The sequence below is a fragment of the Phascolarctos cinereus genome, unplaced genomic scaffold (assembly GCF_003287225.1).
Source record: "Phascolarctos cinereus isolate Bilbo 61053 unplaced genomic scaffold, phaCin_HiC Scaffold_4;HRSCAF=312, whole genome shotgun sequence".
NCBI classification, from domain to species: Eukaryota; Metazoa; Chordata; class Mammalia; order Diprotodontia; family Phascolarctidae; genus Phascolarctos; species Phascolarctos cinereus.
The window spans coordinates 205,048,152-205,069,700 of NW_027555847.1; the positions used below are offsets into that span (position 1 = coordinate 205,048,152).

The 21,549-nt window shown below is 37.1% G+C and overlaps 1 protein-coding gene across 1 annotated transcript in view; it reads left to right on the plus strand.

Annotated features, from left to right (window-relative positions):
* Positions 1-21,549, plus strand: part of ECPAS (Ecm29 proteasome adaptor and scaffold) — a 148,605-nt gene that overhangs the window by 51,355 nt on the left and 75,701 nt on the right. The window contains 6 exon segments of the mRNA XM_020972446.2: positions 117-285; positions 4,595-4,734; positions 8,969-9,050; positions 9,620-9,739; positions 18,096-18,181; positions 18,491-18,569. Of these exon segments, the coding sequence (XP_020828105.1) occupies positions 117-285; positions 4,595-4,734; positions 8,969-9,050; positions 9,620-9,739; positions 18,096-18,181; positions 18,491-18,569 (676 nt within the window).

The following is a 21,549-nucleotide window of genomic DNA, read 5'->3' on the forward strand; positions in this document are numbered from 1 at the left end:
TGTCATTCAGATTTTTCTTTTTGATGAAACTTTGATTTCTTACGTATATTTTATTTCACTGAAGTTAAGGAAAAACGTAACTTAACAGAAGGGTTAAAATTCCATTTCCTTTATAGATATGTGTTGAATGAATCCCAGAGTAGGCAGAATGTGCCCTCTGCACAGGGCTCCTCTTCCAGTGGTGCTGGAGGCTCCGGGATTCCACAGCCACCTCCAGGAATGAGCTTTTATGCAGCAAAGCGAGTCATTGGAGACAGTCCGTGGACTCCTGAACAGTTAGAGCAGGTATTGTGTAGCTCTGCATTGGGCTTTCTAACTTTATATACGTATATATCTATAGCCCTGGTCTTCTCTAATGTATGCATTTTTTTCTCTCCTTTTAGTCTTAATCGAGACTTTTCCCCTGTAAAACCTTTCAGCAGTATAAACTGGATATAGTCTTAGGCCAGTAAAATTTGTTATGTACAGACCTTTTTCATGATCATTTATAATTCCTATCATTTTATAAAACATGTAATAGGGTATTTTCTTTGGTAAACTTTTTAGGAACTTTAGAGTGGTCATTAAGAATTTTTTCTGCATCTAAACAGGGTTCAAGTTGTTCTTGCCATTGAGAGAGAAATAAAGGCCACAGTTGGAGACAGATGTTTTATCATTGCTGAAGTAATTACATGTCTTAGATAATATTTTTTACAAAGTCTGGGTATATGACAAATTGCATGTAAAAACTTTCTTTATAGAGAAATACATTCATGAGAAATAGGCAGAATAGCCAGATACTTAAGTATTGAGAACAAACCTGGCCAGTGATATTAAAGAAATGTTTAGCAAAAGAATTAAATGGAAGGCACTTAAATTTTAATTACTCTCATTTATAGATTTGCTCTCACTTTCCCTGTGGCATCTAAATAAGCTAGGAGATAATCCTTTTTATTAATGTTTGTATTTTTTAATTGACAAAAATCTTTCTCTGTGTCATAGCTCTTTTAGTTAAGAAGGGCACTTTTCTTTCAGTAATATAGGAGAAAAAGAATTTTTTAAAAAGAACATTATATTGGTTAGACTAGTCATTGCATATCTTTTTTTTTAATTATAGAAGAAACAATTTGGATTAAAAACTATTTAAGCCAGCTTGCCCTAGTTGTTTGGTTTATTTTGTATAGTTTTTCAGCATCAAACCTTTATGTTGAAGATAAAAGAATTTTTTTGGCTGAAGAATATTCTTTCCTCTCAGTAACATTTGTGTGGATATGTATTTGAATGGATAACATTCAATTTATAAACTTCCTTTTTCATTTGGACGTATTGTATCATAGCTTTCTATTCTGTATTTGCGAGAAAGAAAGCATTTCTAAGCTTCTTATTAAGTGTGTATTCTTTATCTCTTCAAGTTCTTTGTTTTCTTCTAATAATGCAAGTGAACTTTTTTCTCATATGAAATCTGACATGGTTTCTCATTCTATAAGGGGTTAATAAAGTGTCAATTTTAAGTCAAATTAACAAGCCAATCAGTTAGCATTTTAAAAGCACTACAGTCAGCCATTGTGTGGCAAACACAAGAACCTAAAAAATCACAATCTGTAACTTCATGTAGTTTACATTCTTTTGGGAAGAGACAACATGGAAACAACTAGGGACATACAAGAGATATATGGAGTAGAGGAAAGGCATTCTGAGAGAGGAAAGTATTAGCAAGTGAAGGGACTAGGAAAGTCCTGCACAAGGTGGTGTCAGAATTGAATTTTGAAGGAATTCAGAGAAATTAAGTGGTAGAAGTGAGTAGACAGAGCAGGTAGGCATGGGGGATGGCCATTGCAGAGGCATGAGATGAGAGGTATGAGTGATATGTTTGAGGAACTCTAAGTAGGCCCTTGTTCAGTGTATATTGCATAGAGGAGAGCAAAGTATAAGAAGTGTACAAGGCAGGGAGATACTGAGATATGAAGAGCTTTAAATGCCAAATTAGGAGTTAAAATTGTATCCTGGAGGCAGTAAGGGGCCATTGGAGCTCATTTGTTCAGAAGAGCAGAGCATAGTCAGATCTGTGCATTGGAAATATCGTCTTGGCAGTTCAGTGGAGGGTGGATTGGAGTGGGGAGAGATCTGAGGCAAGCTAACCAGTTAGATGACTGTTGAAGTAATCCAGGCAAGAGATGTGATGAGGATCTGAAGGTGGCAATGTGAGTGGAGAGAAAGGGATGCCAGGATGTCTCATAACCTCTTTGGTAGAGGGAAGAGTTTCTGCCACTGCATATGTGCTGCCCATCTTGCTTTTCCCTCCCCTAGCTCTTGCTGCCCCAGAACCCATTGTGCTAATCAGGCAACAGGAAGGCTACCCCTACCACCACCACCACCACTGGTGGGAGTGGCTGTACTTGCTGCCATATCCTGGGCTGGGCTGGGCTGGGCTGGCCCAAAACTCACTTGGATGGCTGGGTGGGAAGAGTGCCTTAGCTACTTACTCCTTACTCTTCTTGTCTGTGCTGCTTGACTTCTTGCAGTCAAGGGTTTAAATAAGGTGGAAGTAATAAACTCCATTCCTTTTGATGAGTTGGATTTACCATCTCTCCTGCCATTGCCTCTTAGGAACCTCTAGGCCTTAACATTTATTTTGCTTCTATGCCCTGGAGTACTCTGGCACTGTCATGTTAACCACTTAAGTAACCTAAAGACCTTTGGGCCTCGCTATACCCTTAAGACTTGTGGGCCTTTCCATATGCCCTGTGGCTGAACTTTATTTTTTGTGTTGTCTCCCCTAATTAGCATATGAGCTCTTTAAGATCAGGAACTGCCTAGCTTTTTCTTCTTTGTATCCCTAACACTTACCATGGTGCTTGGCACAGGTACAGTACCCAAGAAATGCTTTTCCTTTCGTTTATTCGAGGTAGAAATGACAAAGTTTGATAAAGGTTTAGGTGAATAGATTGAGTAGTTGAGAATGATAGAGTTTCAAACCTGACTGAAACCTGAGTGGATGGTGATGCTTCCACACCTGTGGGGAAGGTCAGTAGAGGGCAGAATTTGGGAGGAAAGAAAATGAGTTCTGTTTTGTATGTGTTGAGCTTGAGTATGAGATTCATGTGGTAGGTCCAGTTCAAGATGTCCTAAAGGCAGTTGGTGATATAGGATTGTAGCTTAAGAGAGATGTTAGTACTGGAAAAATGGATCTGGAAACATCTGCATAGAATTGATAACTAAAGTGATGGGAATTTATGGGATTACCAACTGAAGGAATATGGAGGGAGAAGAGAAGAGAGCTGAAGATAGATCTTTGGGAGACACCCTCAGTTATTGGGTGTGACAAGAATGGAGAACCAGCAGAGGAGATTAAGCAGGAGTGGGTTTGAACAGATAAGAGGAGAACCAGGGCACAGCCGAGTCATGAAACATGGTGAGGTGAGATTATTCAGGACCACAGAGGGATCAACAGTGTGAAATGGTGTAGAAAGGTCAGGAAAAGGTTGAGAATGGAAAAAGAGTTGTGACTTGTTAAGGTGACTTTGGTAAGGGCCGGGTTGAGATTACATAACATTTTTAGAGTGAATTCAATCATCACAGTTTTTTTATTTTTTTATCTAGGTCAGCAGCTTGTGACTAGGAGTAAAGAAGGCAAGCAGTGGGGGTGATTGATCCAGCTTTGGTGTAAGGCATAATCAGTATTAGGACAGATAGCCAAGGGACAGTGGAGGCACTAAAGGATGGAAACAGAGAAGGGAAGAGAGTGTAGTCAGTGCAGGACATATGGCCTGAGAAAGAACAAAGGCATAGAGGAAATGGTGGTCACAATGAGGGGGAAAAAATAAGGTTACTGCCCCTAAAGTATTGAGAAAGATGGAATTATAAAAGAATATGATCAAATAAAGGAATTTTAGAAGCTTAAGAATGGGAAAAATTCTCTATAAATTTAACTGTAAAGAAATTTCTAGTTCACTGAAGCTTTTCAAAAGTTGCAAGAAGTGTCTTACTATATTTTGTAGCTCTAGTGAAATTTGTATTATATCTAATAAAATTATGGATTACCCCTTGAATATGTCATATTAAAATTTTGCATGCATTAACTAGAATGCAGTGTTTTGTAGTGTGGTGTTTTTTTTGTTAGAATACAGAATTGAATATATATTACTACATATTACATACATATTCACTGAAATGAAAATATTTAGCAGCATCTAGTTTAAGATTGTTAGTACTCTTCTAATTCTAATTTAACTATTATAAAAAACCTGCATGAATACTATATTTCTTTTTCTCCCCCAATTTTTTAACATTTAAAAAATTTTTTAAGTTACAGATTCTGTCCTTCCCTCCTCTGCTCCTGGATTTCCCTGGTTTGAATTTCAAGTTAAGTTTTCGCCTTTCAGAACCTTTAGCTCTGATTAATATGGACTTAATGGACTTTATTTTTTCATAATATACCCACTCATATAGTTCAGGGGTCTTATAGTTGTGAGGACTCTTTTAATTGATGATGCATACTTAAAATATAAAAATGTGGATGAATTCTTTGTCTTATATAATCCTATTGTTGTTACACTTTCCAAACCTGATTCCATCTTCCCCGTCTTTTAATGTTTTTTAAACATTTTCTTAACAGTGCAAACTGGGTATAGTGAAATTCATAGAGGCTGAGCAGGTGCCAGAACTCGAAGCTGTTATACACCTAGTGATTGCTTCTAGTGATACACGCCATAGTGTAGCCACTGCAGCTGACTTAGAATTGAAGAGCAAGCAAAGGTAACAATTTACTAATATCATAGTTTATATGTGTGAAAGAAGTATAGGATTTAAAAAATATTACTAAGCAAATTTTTAAAAATATGCACTGAATGCTCATTACAAGATTGTTTTCTTTAGTACAATATTTGCCTTCTATGAATCTTAGAGACAAAAAAGAAACAATGTTTAGAAATGCTTTTAAAAGAGAATGCAGTGTGCATTGAAAATTCGTGTCTGCATTATATCTTCTTTTTCTTATCCTAAGTAAAATTAGCTATATAATAACAGTAACAAAATACATGTTATGTTTTAGTTCGCTTGTTTTGAAATTCAGATTTTGAGGATGATATTTAGATTAATCTTAACAATTAGAAGGCCTAAGTAGAGAAGCCCATGCAATGTGATAGAAATTTATTTTGTTTACAAGCCACAAATGAGTGCTACTCAGCCGTTGCTTGATTAATTCCATGACTTTGGTTGAAATAGTCAAGCTCACTGGGCCCACATTGCTGGTCACTAAAACGAGGGACTTGGATCACTTGTAAGTGATACAGTAAATTTAGGACAGATACTCCAGGTGAGGGACTAGAGTTTACTTGAAGTTAAAATATCAGGTGTTAAGTTGGGGAAGTGGGGAGAGCATATGAGAATTTCTTTTAAAATGCAAATGTACTGACCTTGAAAGATATTTTAGCATTACATTTACTGAACTGTATTGTTGCACCTAGGTGTTTTGTGTGCTGTCACTCAAGGTTCTTCGAGAAATTTTTGGTAGTTTACCTATAATATGAAATTACGTTATGGAAGATACTTGTTATCTCTAACATTTTTTGGAAGGAAAACAAGTTTAATTTACCCCAATAAGCACTAAAGTTTCTACAAATTCTTGCTACTCCCCTTTAACCTAAAGTATTCTATGCCATGAGATTCCAATTTATGTTTTAGGTAAATGTATTTCAAGTCAATGAGTGACCATTTATTAAGCACCTACTGTGTAGCAGGCATTAAGCTAAGACTGGAGATAACAAAGAGAGGTAGTAGTGACAGTCTTTGTGCTCAAGGAGAGCAAACATGCAAATTTATACAAATATATACAGGATAAATATGAAATAATTAACAAAAGGAAGGCACTAGAATTAAGAGGAGTTGGGGATGGCTTCCTGTAGTAAGAGTTTAGTTGCATCTTAAGGAAGTCAAGGAGGTCAGTAGTCAGAGTAGAGGAGGGGAGAGCATTCTAGGTATGTGAGAGAGAGAGAAAAAATGCCCAGAGCTGAGAGATGAAGCATCTGGTTTATGGAACAGCCAGGAGTCCAGTGTCATTGGATTGAAGAGTACTTGTCAAGTAACAGGATGTAAGAATTATGGAAGGGTAGGAAGGAACTAGTTTACAAATGACTTTACATTTCAAACAGAACATTTTGTATTTGTTCCTGGGGACAATAGGGAACCATTAGAATTTATAGAGTAGGGGGGAAAGGGGGTGATGTGATTGGATCTGAACTGTAGGAAAATCACTTTGGTAGCTGAGTGAAATATAGACCAGAGTGGGCAGTACTGGAGGTAGGCAGATCCACCAGTAGGCTCTTGCCGCAATCCAAGCATGAGATAGTAAGTGCCTGTACTAGAGAGATGGCAGTTCTTTCGAAGGGGACATTTAATAAGAGATGTTACAAAGGTGAAATTGATAGGCTTCAGCAACAGCTTGGTTATAGAGGGTGAGAGATGGTGAAGAATCCAGGATGACTCCTACATTGCTAGCCTAGGGGACTGGTAGGTTGGTATTGCCCTCTCCAGTAATAGGGAAGGTGGGAGGTAGAGGGTTTAAGGCAAAAGATAAAGAGTTCTGTTTTGACCATGTTAAATTTAAGATGTCTACTGGACTTCTAGTTCAAGATGTCTGAAAGGCAGTTGGAGATATGAGATTGGAGGTCAGCAGAAAGGTTACTCCAGATAGGTAGATTTGAGAATCTTCAGCATAGAGGTGGTGATTAAATCCATGGGAAGTGATGAGATCACCAAGTGAAATAGTACAGACAGAGAAGAGAGAAAGGCTCAAGACAGAAGTCTTAGGGACAGCTACAGTTAGAGAGCATAATCTGGAGTAGGATGCAGGAGAGGAGTCAGGAGAGACTAGTGTCCTGAGGACCTAGAGAGAAGAGAGTATCAAGGAGGAGAGAGTGATCAACATTTCAAATACTGCAAAGAGGTCAAGGAGAATGATGGTTGAGAAAAGACCGTTGAATTTGACAGCTAAGAGTTCACTGGTAATTTTAGAGAGCACCATTTTGGTAGAATGATAAGAACAGAAACTAGATTGAAAGGGATTAATATGACAGTGAGAGGAGAGAAAGTGCAGGCATGTATTATAGACAAGCTTTTTGAGCAGTTTGGTCACAAAGGGCAGAAGAAATATGGGACAATAGTTAGTGGGGATAGAAGGATCCAATGAGGGTCTTTTCAGGAGGGAAACATGGGCATGTTTGTAGGCAGTATGAAAGGAGCCTGTAGATAAGGAGAGACCGAAAATAAATGAAAGAGTGAAAATGGCAGAGGGGGCAATCTGATGCAGGAAATAGAAAGCCAAAACCTGTTTTGTGGCCAAATTATTTGGGTTGATACTGTTCTAAGTATATTCAGGTTTGGGCTATATGGGAGGAAAGGACCTGGAAGCCATCAGCCTGGCCGAGGTCTGGACCATAGGGGCTGAATGCTCAACAAAAGAACAATAGAAGCTGGAGGAAATGTGGGCTGGTAATTAAGAGCCTTTGAAAAGAAGAAGGAAAAGGGGCAGCCAGGTGGTACAGTGATAGAGCACTTGTCCTGAAGTCAGGAGGACCTGAGTTCAAATGTGGCCTCAGACCAAACACTTGACACTTACTAGCTGTGTGACCCTGGGCAAGTCACTTAACCCCAATTGCCCCCCAAAAAAAAGAAAAGAAAAAGAAAGGATGAAAAGAAAAGGGAAGGGTAGCTAACAAGGTGCTCTAGTGGCTTGAGAAATCAGAATCTAAGAACAACTGGGCAATAGGCCTATTTCATATACCAGAGAGAAGACTAAGTTTTGCTAGTGACATTGATAGCTGATGAGAGAATAAAGTTTTAATCAACTGTTGTAGCTCGAATAGGAAAGATCCTTAAGGACAATTGGAGAGTGAATGGTGTGAAGGCTGCAGTGGGAGGAAGAAGGTTTTGAGCTTTTGATGGAAGAAATTCTCCTCAGCTTTGTATTAACTTGGGTTGTAGCAGTAAAGAAGTAACTATATACATCTTACAGAAAAGGATAAAAGGAACCTTGGGCTAGGGTGTCATAACCTTGTTTTGTTACAATTTACTTTTAAAGTATTTCCATTATGGGGGCAGCTAGGTGGCGCAGTAGATAGAGCACTGGCCCTGAAGTCAGGAGTATCTGAGTTCAAATCTGGTCTCAGACCAAACATTTGACGCTTACTAGCTGTGTGACCCTGGGCAAGTCACTTAACCCCAATTGCCTAAAAGAAAAAAAAAATATTTCCATTATGGCATGATTACATATATTAGATCCTTCAGTGTCTTCAAGAGCAATATAGTTAATGTACTTTTGTTATGGAAGGCAAAAAAGTTAAACAGGAAAGCTTAATCTGTAATTGAGTATTAAAAAAAAAAAAGATTACCCCCAAAATATTGTACTTTGGTTCTGTTCGTAGAGTTAACTTCCTTTGTGGAGTCTTTTCAGTGGCATAGTTTGTAACATGCTGATTCTATGAAATAATCAAGCATGACTGTTATTAGGGCTGGTTAAACTACAGGGTTTTTTTTTTATTCCATATGGACCCCTCTGGTTAAATAATACATGATCTAACTGTTTTTGCTTAACCTTAAGTCAGAAATGAAAGTGTTGTTCGCTAAGACTATTTAACACAGAGAATCTGATTTCTAGGCAGAAGAGAAGTTTCTTGAACGAGGAGAATGCATGAACAGTGAAGTATAAGGGTGAAGTATTGCTAAAGCATGAGTAAATACTTAAAACTTGACAGAATGTTTATACATAGATAGGAGTGAAGCACAAGTAAATGCTATGGACATTTTTCCAGTGATCACATTCTTTTTAGTAGGTAGCTTGCAATATCCACAATGGAGCTATAATTTTGCCACAGATTAATTTCCTATTTTGTTTAGGTTTTTACTAACAAATAATGAGGCTACAGTTTTATAAAATGTAAAAGTGAGTAGTAAAGATCTCAATTTTAATGCACTGAATTGAAACATTCCATAGCTTAATTGACTGGAATAACCCTGCAATCATTAACAAGATGTATAAAGTATACCTTGGGGATATACCACTGAAGACAAAAGAGGTGAGTACATTGTTGCTTTTTCTTTTAAAAAAATATTTTATTTACTTGAACTATGTTATATCCATTGATTCTTCATGTTTGTTTTGATCAGATTTTATTGTATGCTAGAGTATTGAGCATGTCAGTTATGCTGTGAGTAAGCTATGACACTCCCCCTCTAGACAATTTAAACTAGTTTTTTAGATATTATGCATAATTATTAATGAATTTACATTATATATATACAACAGAAATCTCCCTAATTCTTGAACTAAATTCATTATCTGGATAGTTAGATTGGGTGGAATATTTATTTATATTAAGTTGTTTTTTCTCTGTAGTTATAGTTCTTAGTAAGATTAGAAATGCTGCAGAAAGTGACAATCACTCCACTAGCAGAAGTGTGAAGCATTGTGATAGAGTGAGAAGTGCCCTTGACTGGCTACAAGGACCTTGGGGTCTGACCTCAGCTCCTAAGGAACCCTGCTGAAACCTTTGGCCTCAACTCCTTCAGGCTCAAAGTTTCACTCAGGGTAAGATGAGGGTATCAGATTCAATAGATTCTTCTTAATGGAACATCTCTCTGACAGGGGGCTGTTTTGAAACCAGAACTGAAAAGAGATCCTGTTAGCACACGGGTTAAGTTAAAGATTGTTCCTCATCTTCTGCGATCTAAACAAGCTGCTGAAACTTTCCCAGCTAACATTCAGGTAATCTCCACCCACACCCCATATAAAGAGAGCATCATATTGGCAGTTCTAATATTGTGTGTGCGTGTGATGGAAGGAGAGGGGTAGGATTGATTACTGTTGTACACTTAAGCATGGTACTGTGAAAAGAGCACTGGACTGGGTGTCAAAAAACATGGGGTTCAAATCCTGATTCCAGCTTACTTAACTGTAAAACCTTGGGCAAGTCACGGAACCTCTCAGCTTCTTCATTTGTAAAATGACAGGGTAGGACTAGATGACCTTTAAAGTCCTTTCCAGCTCTAAATTATGATCTTGTGATCCTGTAATTCGGGGTAGTCAAGAAATAGGTTAATATATTTGAAAAGAATGAATAAGGTTTTTTTGGTATTTTCACCTTTTAAAATTAAACATCTATTTTTAGCTACAGAATTATGCCATTATTCTTTATAAATCCTTTATCCTGCTGTTATATATTAAAATTAGATTGTGTATTCTACTGTTAAGTGTTCTATTCTGTAGACTGTAAAAATTTTCAAGGTGTTTTTTTTTTTTGTGAAAATATTTTTGCCAGGCTCAGATTCTTAAGATCTGGCCTACTTGCATTAGTGATACAAATGCCTGGATTCCTTAAGAGTGTGGCCAATGTGGCAGATTCTTAAAATCATTCTCCCCCCCCCCCCCCCCCGTTAATGTTCTAATAAACCTTGTCTTTAGCTGAAAGAAGGCTTGGGTCTAATTCATTTGGGCAGGACCCGTGTTCTGATTTTGGGGTCCCAGAACCCCTAGACCTCTAAACCTCAACATTTTAGGGGCAGCTAGGTGGTGCAGTGGATAGAGCTTTGGCCCTGAAGGCAGGAGGACCTGAGTTCAAATCCAGCCTCAGACCAAACACTTGACACTTACTAGGTGTGTGACCCTGGGCAAGTCACTTAACCTCAATTGCCAAATAAATAAATAAAAAGAAAAAAAAATTAGGAAACCTCAACATTTTGGTAGCCTGTATAGGGAAGCTGTCTAACCCCAAGTTCTTCTCCAGTCAAAGACTGAAACGTATGTAAGCCTCCCCCTCTCCCCTGCCACCCCCAGGTTCTTTTTTGCCCTGAAGTTGAGGTCTTTCTCTAAGCACCTAGGAAGGCTTGGAGGTGCTTTTCAGGCAGATAGTTAGGAGGCTGTCTCACACTTGGCCTGATGCTCTCGGGCTCTCGTTCCACTGGTTTGATTCAAGGCTATGGACCTGGTACATCTTTTGCAGCATAGAGGACAAGGACGGATGCCCTATCCAGAAGCGTATGCCCAATTCTGTCGATTCTCTTGGTGCTAGGGAATTGGGAAAACTGTAGGCAGGTGCTTTTTGGTTCCCTGAGGCATAGTTATTCTCTTCCCTCTACACCCCTGAATCCTCCTTCATGGAGGTTAACAGGGAAAAGTTAGAACAGCTGAAAATACCTTAGCAGATTCTGGAGGTTTTGTGATAGATCATTAAGGAGTTTTGAAACAGTTCCTTACAACCCTGGTCACTCCTTTCTCCCACTGCCTTCCCTTGAGTCAAGAGGGTATCTGTTAATCCCTCTCATAGAGAGTTTCATCCCCCCAATTCACCTTCCCCCACCTGGTGAAAGGAAGGAGGGGGAAGGGGCAGCAGCTATTGTGGGCCCCACTGACAGTGGCCTTGGGCCTCGGGGCAACCTTTGCCTGGAAGCATCACCCAGGTTTGGCACATCCTGCTCAGCCTCTGAACTTGGCTAAGCCTGCTCTTTTAAAGTTGTAGTTTTAACTGTTAATGATGCAGTATTGATTCTCTTTGCAAAGTAATTTGGAAATGCATTTAACAAAACTAAAGTCACCTGTTTGGTAATGGGTTTTTCAAGTTTCAAATTGGTAGACTTTTTATATCAGTTATGTCAAACAACTTTTCATAATTTTGTTACACCTAAAACAACTTGGCTGTTGTTGGTTATTGTTTTAATGGTAAACTTGCCAAAAAGCTGGTTTGAGTTATGGCTTGCTGAGAATTTGCTAGTGTATAGAAATAATCTCTAACAATTGGCTTTTTACACCAGGACAAATTATAATTTGAGATGTAAATCCTGGAAAAGTTTTTCCTAAACTGTGATTAGTGAAACTTACTGTTTGAGGTAAAAGCTCTTGAGACTGTAAATGATTTTGAGTTGTCTGATGGATCATAATCCATCTGTAATTAATAGTCAATAATCCACCATTGACAGAAATGCCACAAGCTACCCAGAAAAAATGTGATACAGGTGGGAAGTCTGCATCAGGAAAAGCTGAGAGCACAAATTTAGCCTCAGTCTAAGATGGGATCCTCCTGGCTCAGTTTCCCTATTGTGTTCCTTTGAAATGGAATGTTACCACCTGGTTATTCCTGAGACTGGCTATGAGGTGGATTTAATACTGCATGGTTGGAAAACTGTGAATTATCTGAATCCAAATAGCTAACAATGTTTTATCTTGAAATCTAGTCCCTGCTTTATCCTTTTATAGCAGATTTCTATAATCAGAGCAAGTGGTCAGTAAAAAAATCAGTGCAAGTATGTGAAATCTTGCTGTTTTGACCTGAATGTGTAGTTGTTCGTTACCCTCAAACAATTGAAATTAAATCAGAAACATCTTCAGTTTGATTTGGGGAAGAGAATTTCAGTGATAATTAAAGTGAAAGTCAGCCTCTGGCAAATGTGTAACTGTTGAACCCGAGTGGAAAACTACCTGCAAAAATGTTACTTAAACTTTTGAAAAAGTAACAAGATCAGATAATCCTGCAAGTTAAATGTAAATAATTTTAATGGGGCTCTTACACTTTTATTTCTGCCTTTATGTGGGCCCTGCAGTCTTTTCTGTCAGATTTGTGTCTTCCAGACTACAGGCCGTTCACCTACAGTTGGTAGCAAACAGTAGGTACCTCCCAATGTCTGCCCCCCCCCCCATGGTCCCCTGGATACAGCTGTGCTTGGTTCCAGTCTGCCTCTTCTTTGGGATCCCCTTGAGGCAGGGCAGCTTTACACCTCTTGCCAGCTTGAAGATGTTTTAGAAGCCAAGACCTTTGCCCCTTACCCGAAAAGAATTTAGGTCCCATTTGTTTGAAGGGGAATGATACGGATGGGATCTGAACCCCTAAAAGGAAAAAACCATGTCTTTGGGATCTGGACCCCAAAAAGGAAATCCCTGGACTTTCCCAAATCTCTGGCATTTGCCTGAGGCTATAATGCACTTACCTGCCTTTCATTGTGGCTAAGCCCAATCTCCAGGTTCTGTTCTTTTACCTCCCAGTCGCCCCTGGCCACTTTCCACTCATAATCCTATCTAGACTCCATTCTCCCTAGGCCACGTGGTCCAGGTTCCCGGCATTCTGTTCACTTCAGCTTACTGGGCACTTTCATCCAGATCCTCCTTAGACCCCTCCTCCAGTCACCCCAAACTACTTGGCTACTCCTAGATCCCTCTCACAGTCTTTTTTTTTGGTTAGGCAGTGGGGTTAAGTGACTTGCCCAGGGTCACACAGCTAGTGAGTGTTATGTGTCTGAGGCCAGATTTGAACTCAGGTCCTCCTGAATCCAGAACCAGTGGTCTATCCACTAGGCCACCTAGCTGCCCCCACAGTCTTTCTGTATATAAGGGCCATCTTGTCTCCATTAAGGCACTCAGATTCTTTAAGAGTCTAGCCAATAGCTCACAAATGTTCAGATTCCTTAAGAGTCTGGTCAGTATGGTAGATCTTTAATAAATCTTGTCTTTGGCTGGGAAAAAAAAAAGAAAATATTTTTGCCAGGTGTGTATATCATAGTAAAATTAATAATTGAAACATTTTGAACATTTTTCTTTAGGTGCTCAAATAATCATTTTTATTGTGAAATTCTTTTCTGGATTTTTGTCCTAATAATATAATACTTTAAGATATGCAAAGTGATTTACATATATTACCTAATTTTATATTTTCCAGGACACATTGCTTTTTTTTAAACTGTGTTATTTATTTAATTTAAACATTCTTTTTACATTTTGAATTTCAAATTCTCTCCTCCCTGCCACATCCCCTCCTACAAGGAAAACAATATGATATCAATTATACATGTGGAATCATACTAAACATATTTCCATATTAGCCATATTACAAAAAAATAAATTGAGAAATTATACTTTGATTTGCATTCAGAGTTCATTATCTCTCTCTGAGTGTGAATAGCATTTTTTCATCACGAGTCCTTTGGAATTGTTTTGGATCATTGCATTGATCAGAGTACCCAAATCTTTCATAGCTGATCATGATTATGACATTGCTGTTACTGTGCACAATGATCTCCCAATTCTTTTCACTTCACTTTTCATCAGTTCATATGTGTCTTGCCATGTTTTTCTGAAACCACCTGTCGTCATTTCTCATAGCACAATAGTACTCCATCACGATCATATGTAACAATTTATTCAGCCATTCCCCAATGGTGAGCATCTCCTTGATTTCCAGTTCTTTGTCACCACAAAAACATACATATAGGTCCTTTTCCTTTTTCCTTGATCTCTTTGAGATATAGATCTAATAGTGGTGTTGCTGGCGCACATTGCTTTTAAGACAATCCATCTTAAGTTCCAGCCATGAATTATACATATTTTAGCTTTGTCTATTCACACTGCATAATATTATTAGGAAAACTAAGCAAAAAAAACAACAACAAGAAAAACTGGGCAGATGTGATGTGTTGTTGGGTTATACTGTCCCACTACCTCTCAGTCTTTGCTTCTTCTGAACAAATCTGCTGTCTGCCTTTATAATTTTGGACTTTATCCTCATGAAGTTTGTACCAGACTGTCTTCTCTCTTGAGGTGCAAACCCACCCCATTTCTCTTTAAAATTATTACCTCCTCTGTTTATTTCACTGATAAAAGACAATATCAGAATCTCTACAATATTTCAACTCTCTTCGCCTCAGCGTGTTTTCACCTCTATCTTTCTAAAGTGAAAGGGATGAGTCCCCTAAAATTTAGCCATTCTGAATTTAGCTCTCTGAGTCCTATCTTTTGTTCACTCCTTGGTAACTTTGCTCTCATGCTTACCTTTTCCTTCATTTCATTTTTAGTCATGCTTTGTCAAATGCAGTACTAGATTAACATCCTACTGTTTGCCTTACTGTTATACAAAAACTTATTCCGCTAAAATCAGTGATGACTAGCCTCCTACAAAATCCAGTGACCTCTTTGTCTTCTCTGCTACATTTGATCACTACTTCTTGAAATTCTTCCTTTGTTTCTTAAGAAATGCTCCTCTCCTGATTTTCTTCTACCTTTGGGACTTCTCCTTGGTTGGTATCCTTTTCTTCTTCTGCTTTCTAATTATTTGTGTGTGTGTGTGTGTGTGTGTGTGTGTGTGTGTGTGTGTGTGTGTGTATGTATATGTAAAAGTAAAGGCTCAGTCCACAACTCTTTACACATATTGTGTTAGAAGTCTCAAGTACTCTTAAGAATTAAATATTTTATTGAAAACTAATTATATTTTAATTAATTTCATTGTTTAAAATATATTTATAATATTTCAGTCACTCCCCCTAAGTCCTAAGTAGGATTATTTGTCCATTAATTCTTATTCACTTCTCTTCTGGGGCTACAGTTACAGATTCCTCTTTTCTTCTAGTTCTTTTTTAAACTTTGCATTATTTTACAAAGATCTTTCCAAAATTCTTGACATTCCTTGTACTTGCTAGTCTTAATTACAGCATACTATTCAAAGTTTACATCATTGAATTAATATAACACTATTTAAGCTTTTCAGTAGTGTTATATGGTTAGTCTTTTTCTTGTTTTAGCTCTTGTTACTTTTTATAACATTTTTAGGCTCTACTTTCAGCAATGGAATTATTGAGTCAAAGGGTGTGATTATTTTTTCAGCTTCTTTGTGTTTCAGGTTGCTCTTAATTGCAGTTTCACCAGCAATGAATGAATGTATTTGTTTACCCATGATTCAGCCTGTATTAAGTTTATTTGCTTTTAATCTGATGGGTGTGAGGTGGTACCTCAGATTTTAATTTGCATTGCTCTGGTGGTTAGTGAGGAAAGCTTTTCTTCTTTCAGAGCTTCAGCTGTTATCTCTGAGGATGTTATCCAGATTTACATTTTAGTTTAGTACCTTATTGGTAGCTTCATTTAAGCATAAGGACTCTTAGGGTTAGGGGTCCATGAATTTATTTTTTAACAAATATTTTGATAACTTTCAATATAATTGGTCTCCTGTATAATCCTATATATTTTATGCCTTTAAAAACTTTATTCTAAGAGGGGTCCCTAGTCTTCAGCAGACTGTCCATGACACAAAAATGGTTACAAATCCTTGCTCAGTCTAGCACATATATGCCTTTCCATCACCTTATACTTTACAGTGTTGAAAACCAAATTTACTTGCTTCACACGAAGCTCTTTCCTTCTCACCTGTCTCCCATTTTTGTCAAAAGCACTACTATTTGCCACCCCAAACTCAGAAGTTGAGCACGTACTGTGCATCTCCCTTTTCTTCATCCTCTCTTTCCAGAGAAAATTCAGTCGTCAAATACTTGAAAATATCTCTGATTTGTCTTTCTCTGTTACATTACTACTCTCCTAGTTTGGCATTTTGCTGTAGTAGCCTTTTCTCTTCTTCCCTCTTCATCTCCTTATTCTAATCCATCTTATTTGTTGCTATTTCTGGAAACACTACTTTGTTTACATTACTTGCTTTGAAAATTTACAATTTCTTATTGCCTCTTGTACAGAATCTACATTCAGACAAAGATTTCAAAAACTTTGATAATCTGGTTTCTGTCATATTTACCTCTCTTTGTCCTCCCACTATTCATCAATATTAATTTCTTCCAGTTGGATGGGTATCTTTACTCTTCCTCTTATATAAGCTGTCTTTTTCCAGCCTCATTACTTTTGATCAAAATGTTCATTTTGCCTAGTATAGCTTTTCTTTCTCAAACATTCCAAAGTTCTATATTTTCTACTGTGTCAGGTGAAAGATGAAAGGACTGAGGAAACAAAGGTTCTGTCTTCTGAGCATTTTGATTCATTAAGCAATATATGCCATTTGCCTAACAAATTGGGACCTGGCCCCTTCCTCAGCTTAGGGCTGTACCCCAAATACAGGTTGAGACGTACTTTTATACATTAAAAACAATCAAATAAGGCTAATTGAAAGGAAACAATACAACATTAGGTAATCTGATTTCTAATTGGATGAAAGATTAGGCATTTTCCAAATTGGTAGGAGGGAGAACAAACAGCTGTAATTCCCTGAATTCGGAAAAAGAGGTGTCCCACTCCTCCTAAGTGTCTATGAATAATCAAAGGAACATGGAAACAATAACTTGATTTATCAGTATGGGACCAGTTTTCAGATAAGACATGGGTTGTTTGAGATGTACAATTGTGAGAAAACTCCTTGCATCAGTGTTTGTGTCTGACTGGGTTTCTGGTCAGCATAACCTAGGTCCTTAGTTAAGAATCTCTAAGCAGCAAATAAAGGTGGTCCAGTTTCTCAGCCATGCGGGACCAGATACAAACAATGCAATTCATATGTGCCTAATTCCCACAACTGAATAAAGTTTTCTCACAGGAGAGAATTTGGGCTAGACCCATAGTTAAATAGAAAGGGAACTGAGCTAGCTCCAGATTTGAGTCCCAAGATCAAGTCAGTGTGGTTCACTCAATTCTTGCAGTTAACCGCTTGCTGTCCTAATCCCCTCAATTCCCTTACTACAAAGTCAGTTTGTTACATTATGCTTATTCTTAAGTAATGAATCAGCTAATCTATTACTAATTAGTTAAATCATTGCTAATTAAGTTATTACTGATGAACTAAGTCTTTTGGGAAAGTGCGTCTATGTGTGTTTTACTGACTAGGGTGCTTATTGGAGAACTCGGATAATTGTATTTTTTCCTTCGGTTTAGCTATAATTAACTTTGCTTTTTTAAAGAAAAAATAAAAAGTTAGATTTCTTCAATGCTGTACCTGCTTCACAACAGCCCTGTGAAGTACGTTGTACCAGTATGATAACTCTTTTTATTTTTTATTGGTAACTTGTTTCTATACATTTCTCACTCACCAGTAGGCCTTCCCTTGTAACAAAGAGGTGGTGCATTTTTTCAACCCTTTTCTGGGACCAAGATTGATCATTGTAATTATACAGTGTTCTGAATAACTTTTTAAGCCAGATAACCATTTGCTTCACTTATATTAGATTTCAAATTTAATATAATGAATGTTTATATTTAACTTTTAAGAATAAAGTCTTGTTGAATCCAAATGAAGTGTTACAAGGGCTCTAGCTTGGAAATAGTGAATAATTTTTGGTAACAGAAAGTTGGTATCTCTGACAGTTTTCTCTTCCCATAGGTGGTGTATGATGGACTCTTTGGCGCAAATACAAATGCAAAATTAAGAACATTATCCCTGCAGTTTGTCCACCATATATGTATAATGTAAGTTTCTTAAACTGTTTCTATGATAAAGTTATTTTAAATGGTTATAGATATTACATTTGTCATATACATCCATTTCACTCCTTATGCTGAAGGAATGATTGTTTACTTTTTAGAAAAATATTTATGTACCTCTAGAGCTTAAATCTATGACTTCTTTCCAAGTGGTTCAACCATAATATCTCTTATTTCAAATAACTGAATTTAAAATAATCAATTTAAAGACTGAACAGTGACATGAACTAATATTTTGCCTTTTTATAAGCAGTAGGGATAATTTGAATTATTTTGTTTTATTTTTCATTTTAGATGTCCAGAAATCAAGATTAAACCATTAGGTCCAATGCTTTTAAATGGCCTCACTAAACTAATCAATGAATATAAAGAGGTGAGTGGCTTCTCTTTACATATACTCAAATGATGTATTGTAGAAGTGGCTATTTAAAATGACTTTTTTATAGGATTACTATTCATAAATCTTTGAAAAAAGAAAATTTGGTTATTTCTAAGTACAGCTACTGAAAACTGATTTTGCAGTATTACTTTATCTATGCTCATTTAGATTTGGCACATATTAGGATATGATTTTCATTATTTGGGAACTACATTTTTGATGTTTAAAATGTTTGTCTGGTTTCTTAATGACTTATGCTAGTGGGGTGTACATTCTAGCAGTTTTTGCCTTATTGGAAAGATTGTCTACTTGGTGATAAATTCTTTGGCATGGCAACTCATGAAACAAATCAGAATACAAAATGGTCTTAGTCTTGTGTGGCTTTGCTTTTGCTTCTACTGCACCAAGTGCTAGAGATAGGTTAGGATAATTTTTATGTAGTCTATAAACATTAGCTTATCTGCTGATATTTTAAATGTGAAAACTTGATTGTTGACATAGTACTAGAAGCACTGAATCCAGTTAGTGTTGACCAGTGAACCAGATGGCAAAATAAAATTGCTCCTAAATGGAAAGATGGCTCATATGCTTTCTTTGGAGAGGCACCTGAAATAGTTGCCATAATTAGTGCATCCAAAAAATACAATTTTAGGGGACATTTGGTTGTCATATTGTAGTGCTCATGAAAAGCATTTGCATGGGTACTAGGAAGGTAATTGCAGCTTATTCATCAACATATTTTATAGGAGATGAAGAAGTAGAGAAATTCTGTGAAGAACATGATGACATTGTCCAAATCAAATTTATATACAATTCAATATTTTATGATTTTAGTGCAAAGGAAGGCATAAGATTGCAAAATACTATGTTAGGAGTATGGCTTACATGGAGTGAGGAAGGAGAGAGGTCAAAGAAGCTTCACTCCTATATAACATGACTATTTCAAGAGTTAATTGGAAGGTGTTAGACTGGCAAGAACCAATACCAAGAGCAGCAGCTCACATTTATGTAATGCCTACTGCATGCCAGGTGATGTGCTACACACTTTACAAACGTTTATTTGATCCTCTCAGCCACCCTGGGAGATAGGTATATTATTATCTCCATCTTATAGATGAAGCAAATGATGCAAACAGGTTAAATGACTTGCCCTGGATTATACAGCTAATAAATGTCTGAGATAAGATTTGAATTTAGGTCTTCCTTATTTCCCACCCAGTGCTCTATCCACTACACCACCTATCTGTGGATAGCCAATAGAGCTGATCCACCAGTACAGACACCATAGGTAGACAGTGCTCTGTGCATGGAATGGAACATAAGGACAAAAGTGGGTTAGGCTGCCTTTGGTCTGTGATAGAGGGTTTGATGACCCTAAACTTTTCCCTGAAATAATATCAATAATTCTTTTAGTGATGCTGCCTGGCTACAAGCTATGGAATATCAGCTTCCAATTAATTAAGATCATAGGATCATAAATTTAGAATTAGAAAGGACCTTAGTTTTAGAAAGACCTCCTTATTTTAGGAAGAGACCCTATAAAGGTTTAGAGGAGAAAGTAACCTGAGCGAGGTTGTACAACCAGTACATGTTAGAGGCACAATTTCTACCCAAGTCTTCCAGACTCCAAATCTGGAAATCTGTACACTGTACTGCGAGTTTTTGACCCTGTGTCCATGAACCCCTAAGGAATTGTGAATAGATTTCAGGATATCTGCAAACTTGGATGGAAAAAAAATTATTTTCATTTTAATTCACTTCCAGCTGAATTAGTGTTTCCTTGTTTTTAATTTGAAAAAATTATTGCAAAAAGGATTCTCTTAGCTTCATCGGACTTGCCAGAAGAGTCCATGACACACAAAAGGTTAAGAATTCTTGCACTGTACCAAGCTACTTCCTTAAATTAATGTTGATGGTCATCCAGTGGAAAAAAGAGAGGTATATGTAGATTGTTACTCATTACCAAAGAAGAATTATACAAAAGAACTGGCACATATATGACATATGACTGAAAACAAAGTGGGACTCCTCATATGGTGAGAACAAATGATAGCAGATGGACAGCCCTCATTCTCCATTGGTATTAACATAACATCCACCTTTCTAGAGGAAGGACCTCTAGCTCACGTTGTGTGACTTACTGGAACAAATGGGCAAATTCATACAAGATGAGAGGGCATGAAGATGTTGTAATTTGCATTGTTGGAGTGAGTACCCTCAGTGGTGAAATCAGATCTGTTGAAGCATCAATTTTTATTCTTAATACATAGAGACAAGGCTTACAAGTCATGAATCTCTACATCATATTTTCCTTGGTTGTGTCTTTTTAATGATCTGAGATTATTGTAGATGAGCTAGATTAGGCTAGGATTTGTGCTTTTCGGTTAACACAGATTTCATGATTTGTGGCTAAACAAGATGCTTAATATAATATATGAAAAATATACAAAAAAACTTTGCCTTCAGAATCATATATTAAGCATTTTAGTTCCTAAAGTATGTACTTTTAGGCATAGTCCAAATTCTAGTTTTATCTTTTCTCTGGCCAATTTATCAAAATTTATGATAGATTTTTTTCTTTAATTTAAAATTTTTATTTTCAGTTCCATGTTCTCTCCCTCCTTCCAGACCTTTCTACATCCATTGAGAAGGCAGAAAATATGATACCTACTATATATATGAAAGCATGCAAAATATATTTCAGCATTAGCCATGGTGTTCCCCTGCCCCCCCAAAAAAATGCGGTAAAGAAAGGAAAAAAATGCTTGTCTGTATTCTGAGTCCATCAGTTCTGTGTCTTAGCATTTTATATCATGAGTCCTTATATGAATAGGTCTGTTTTAAGGGAGGCTGTCTAACTTGATAACTGGCTATTGATGATCATAGAAGACCTGATAAAAACCTTCAAGTTATTTTTGTATCAAAGATAGCAGGGTACTTTGAACTGGCTGGCAGGAGGGAGAAAAGAAATTTT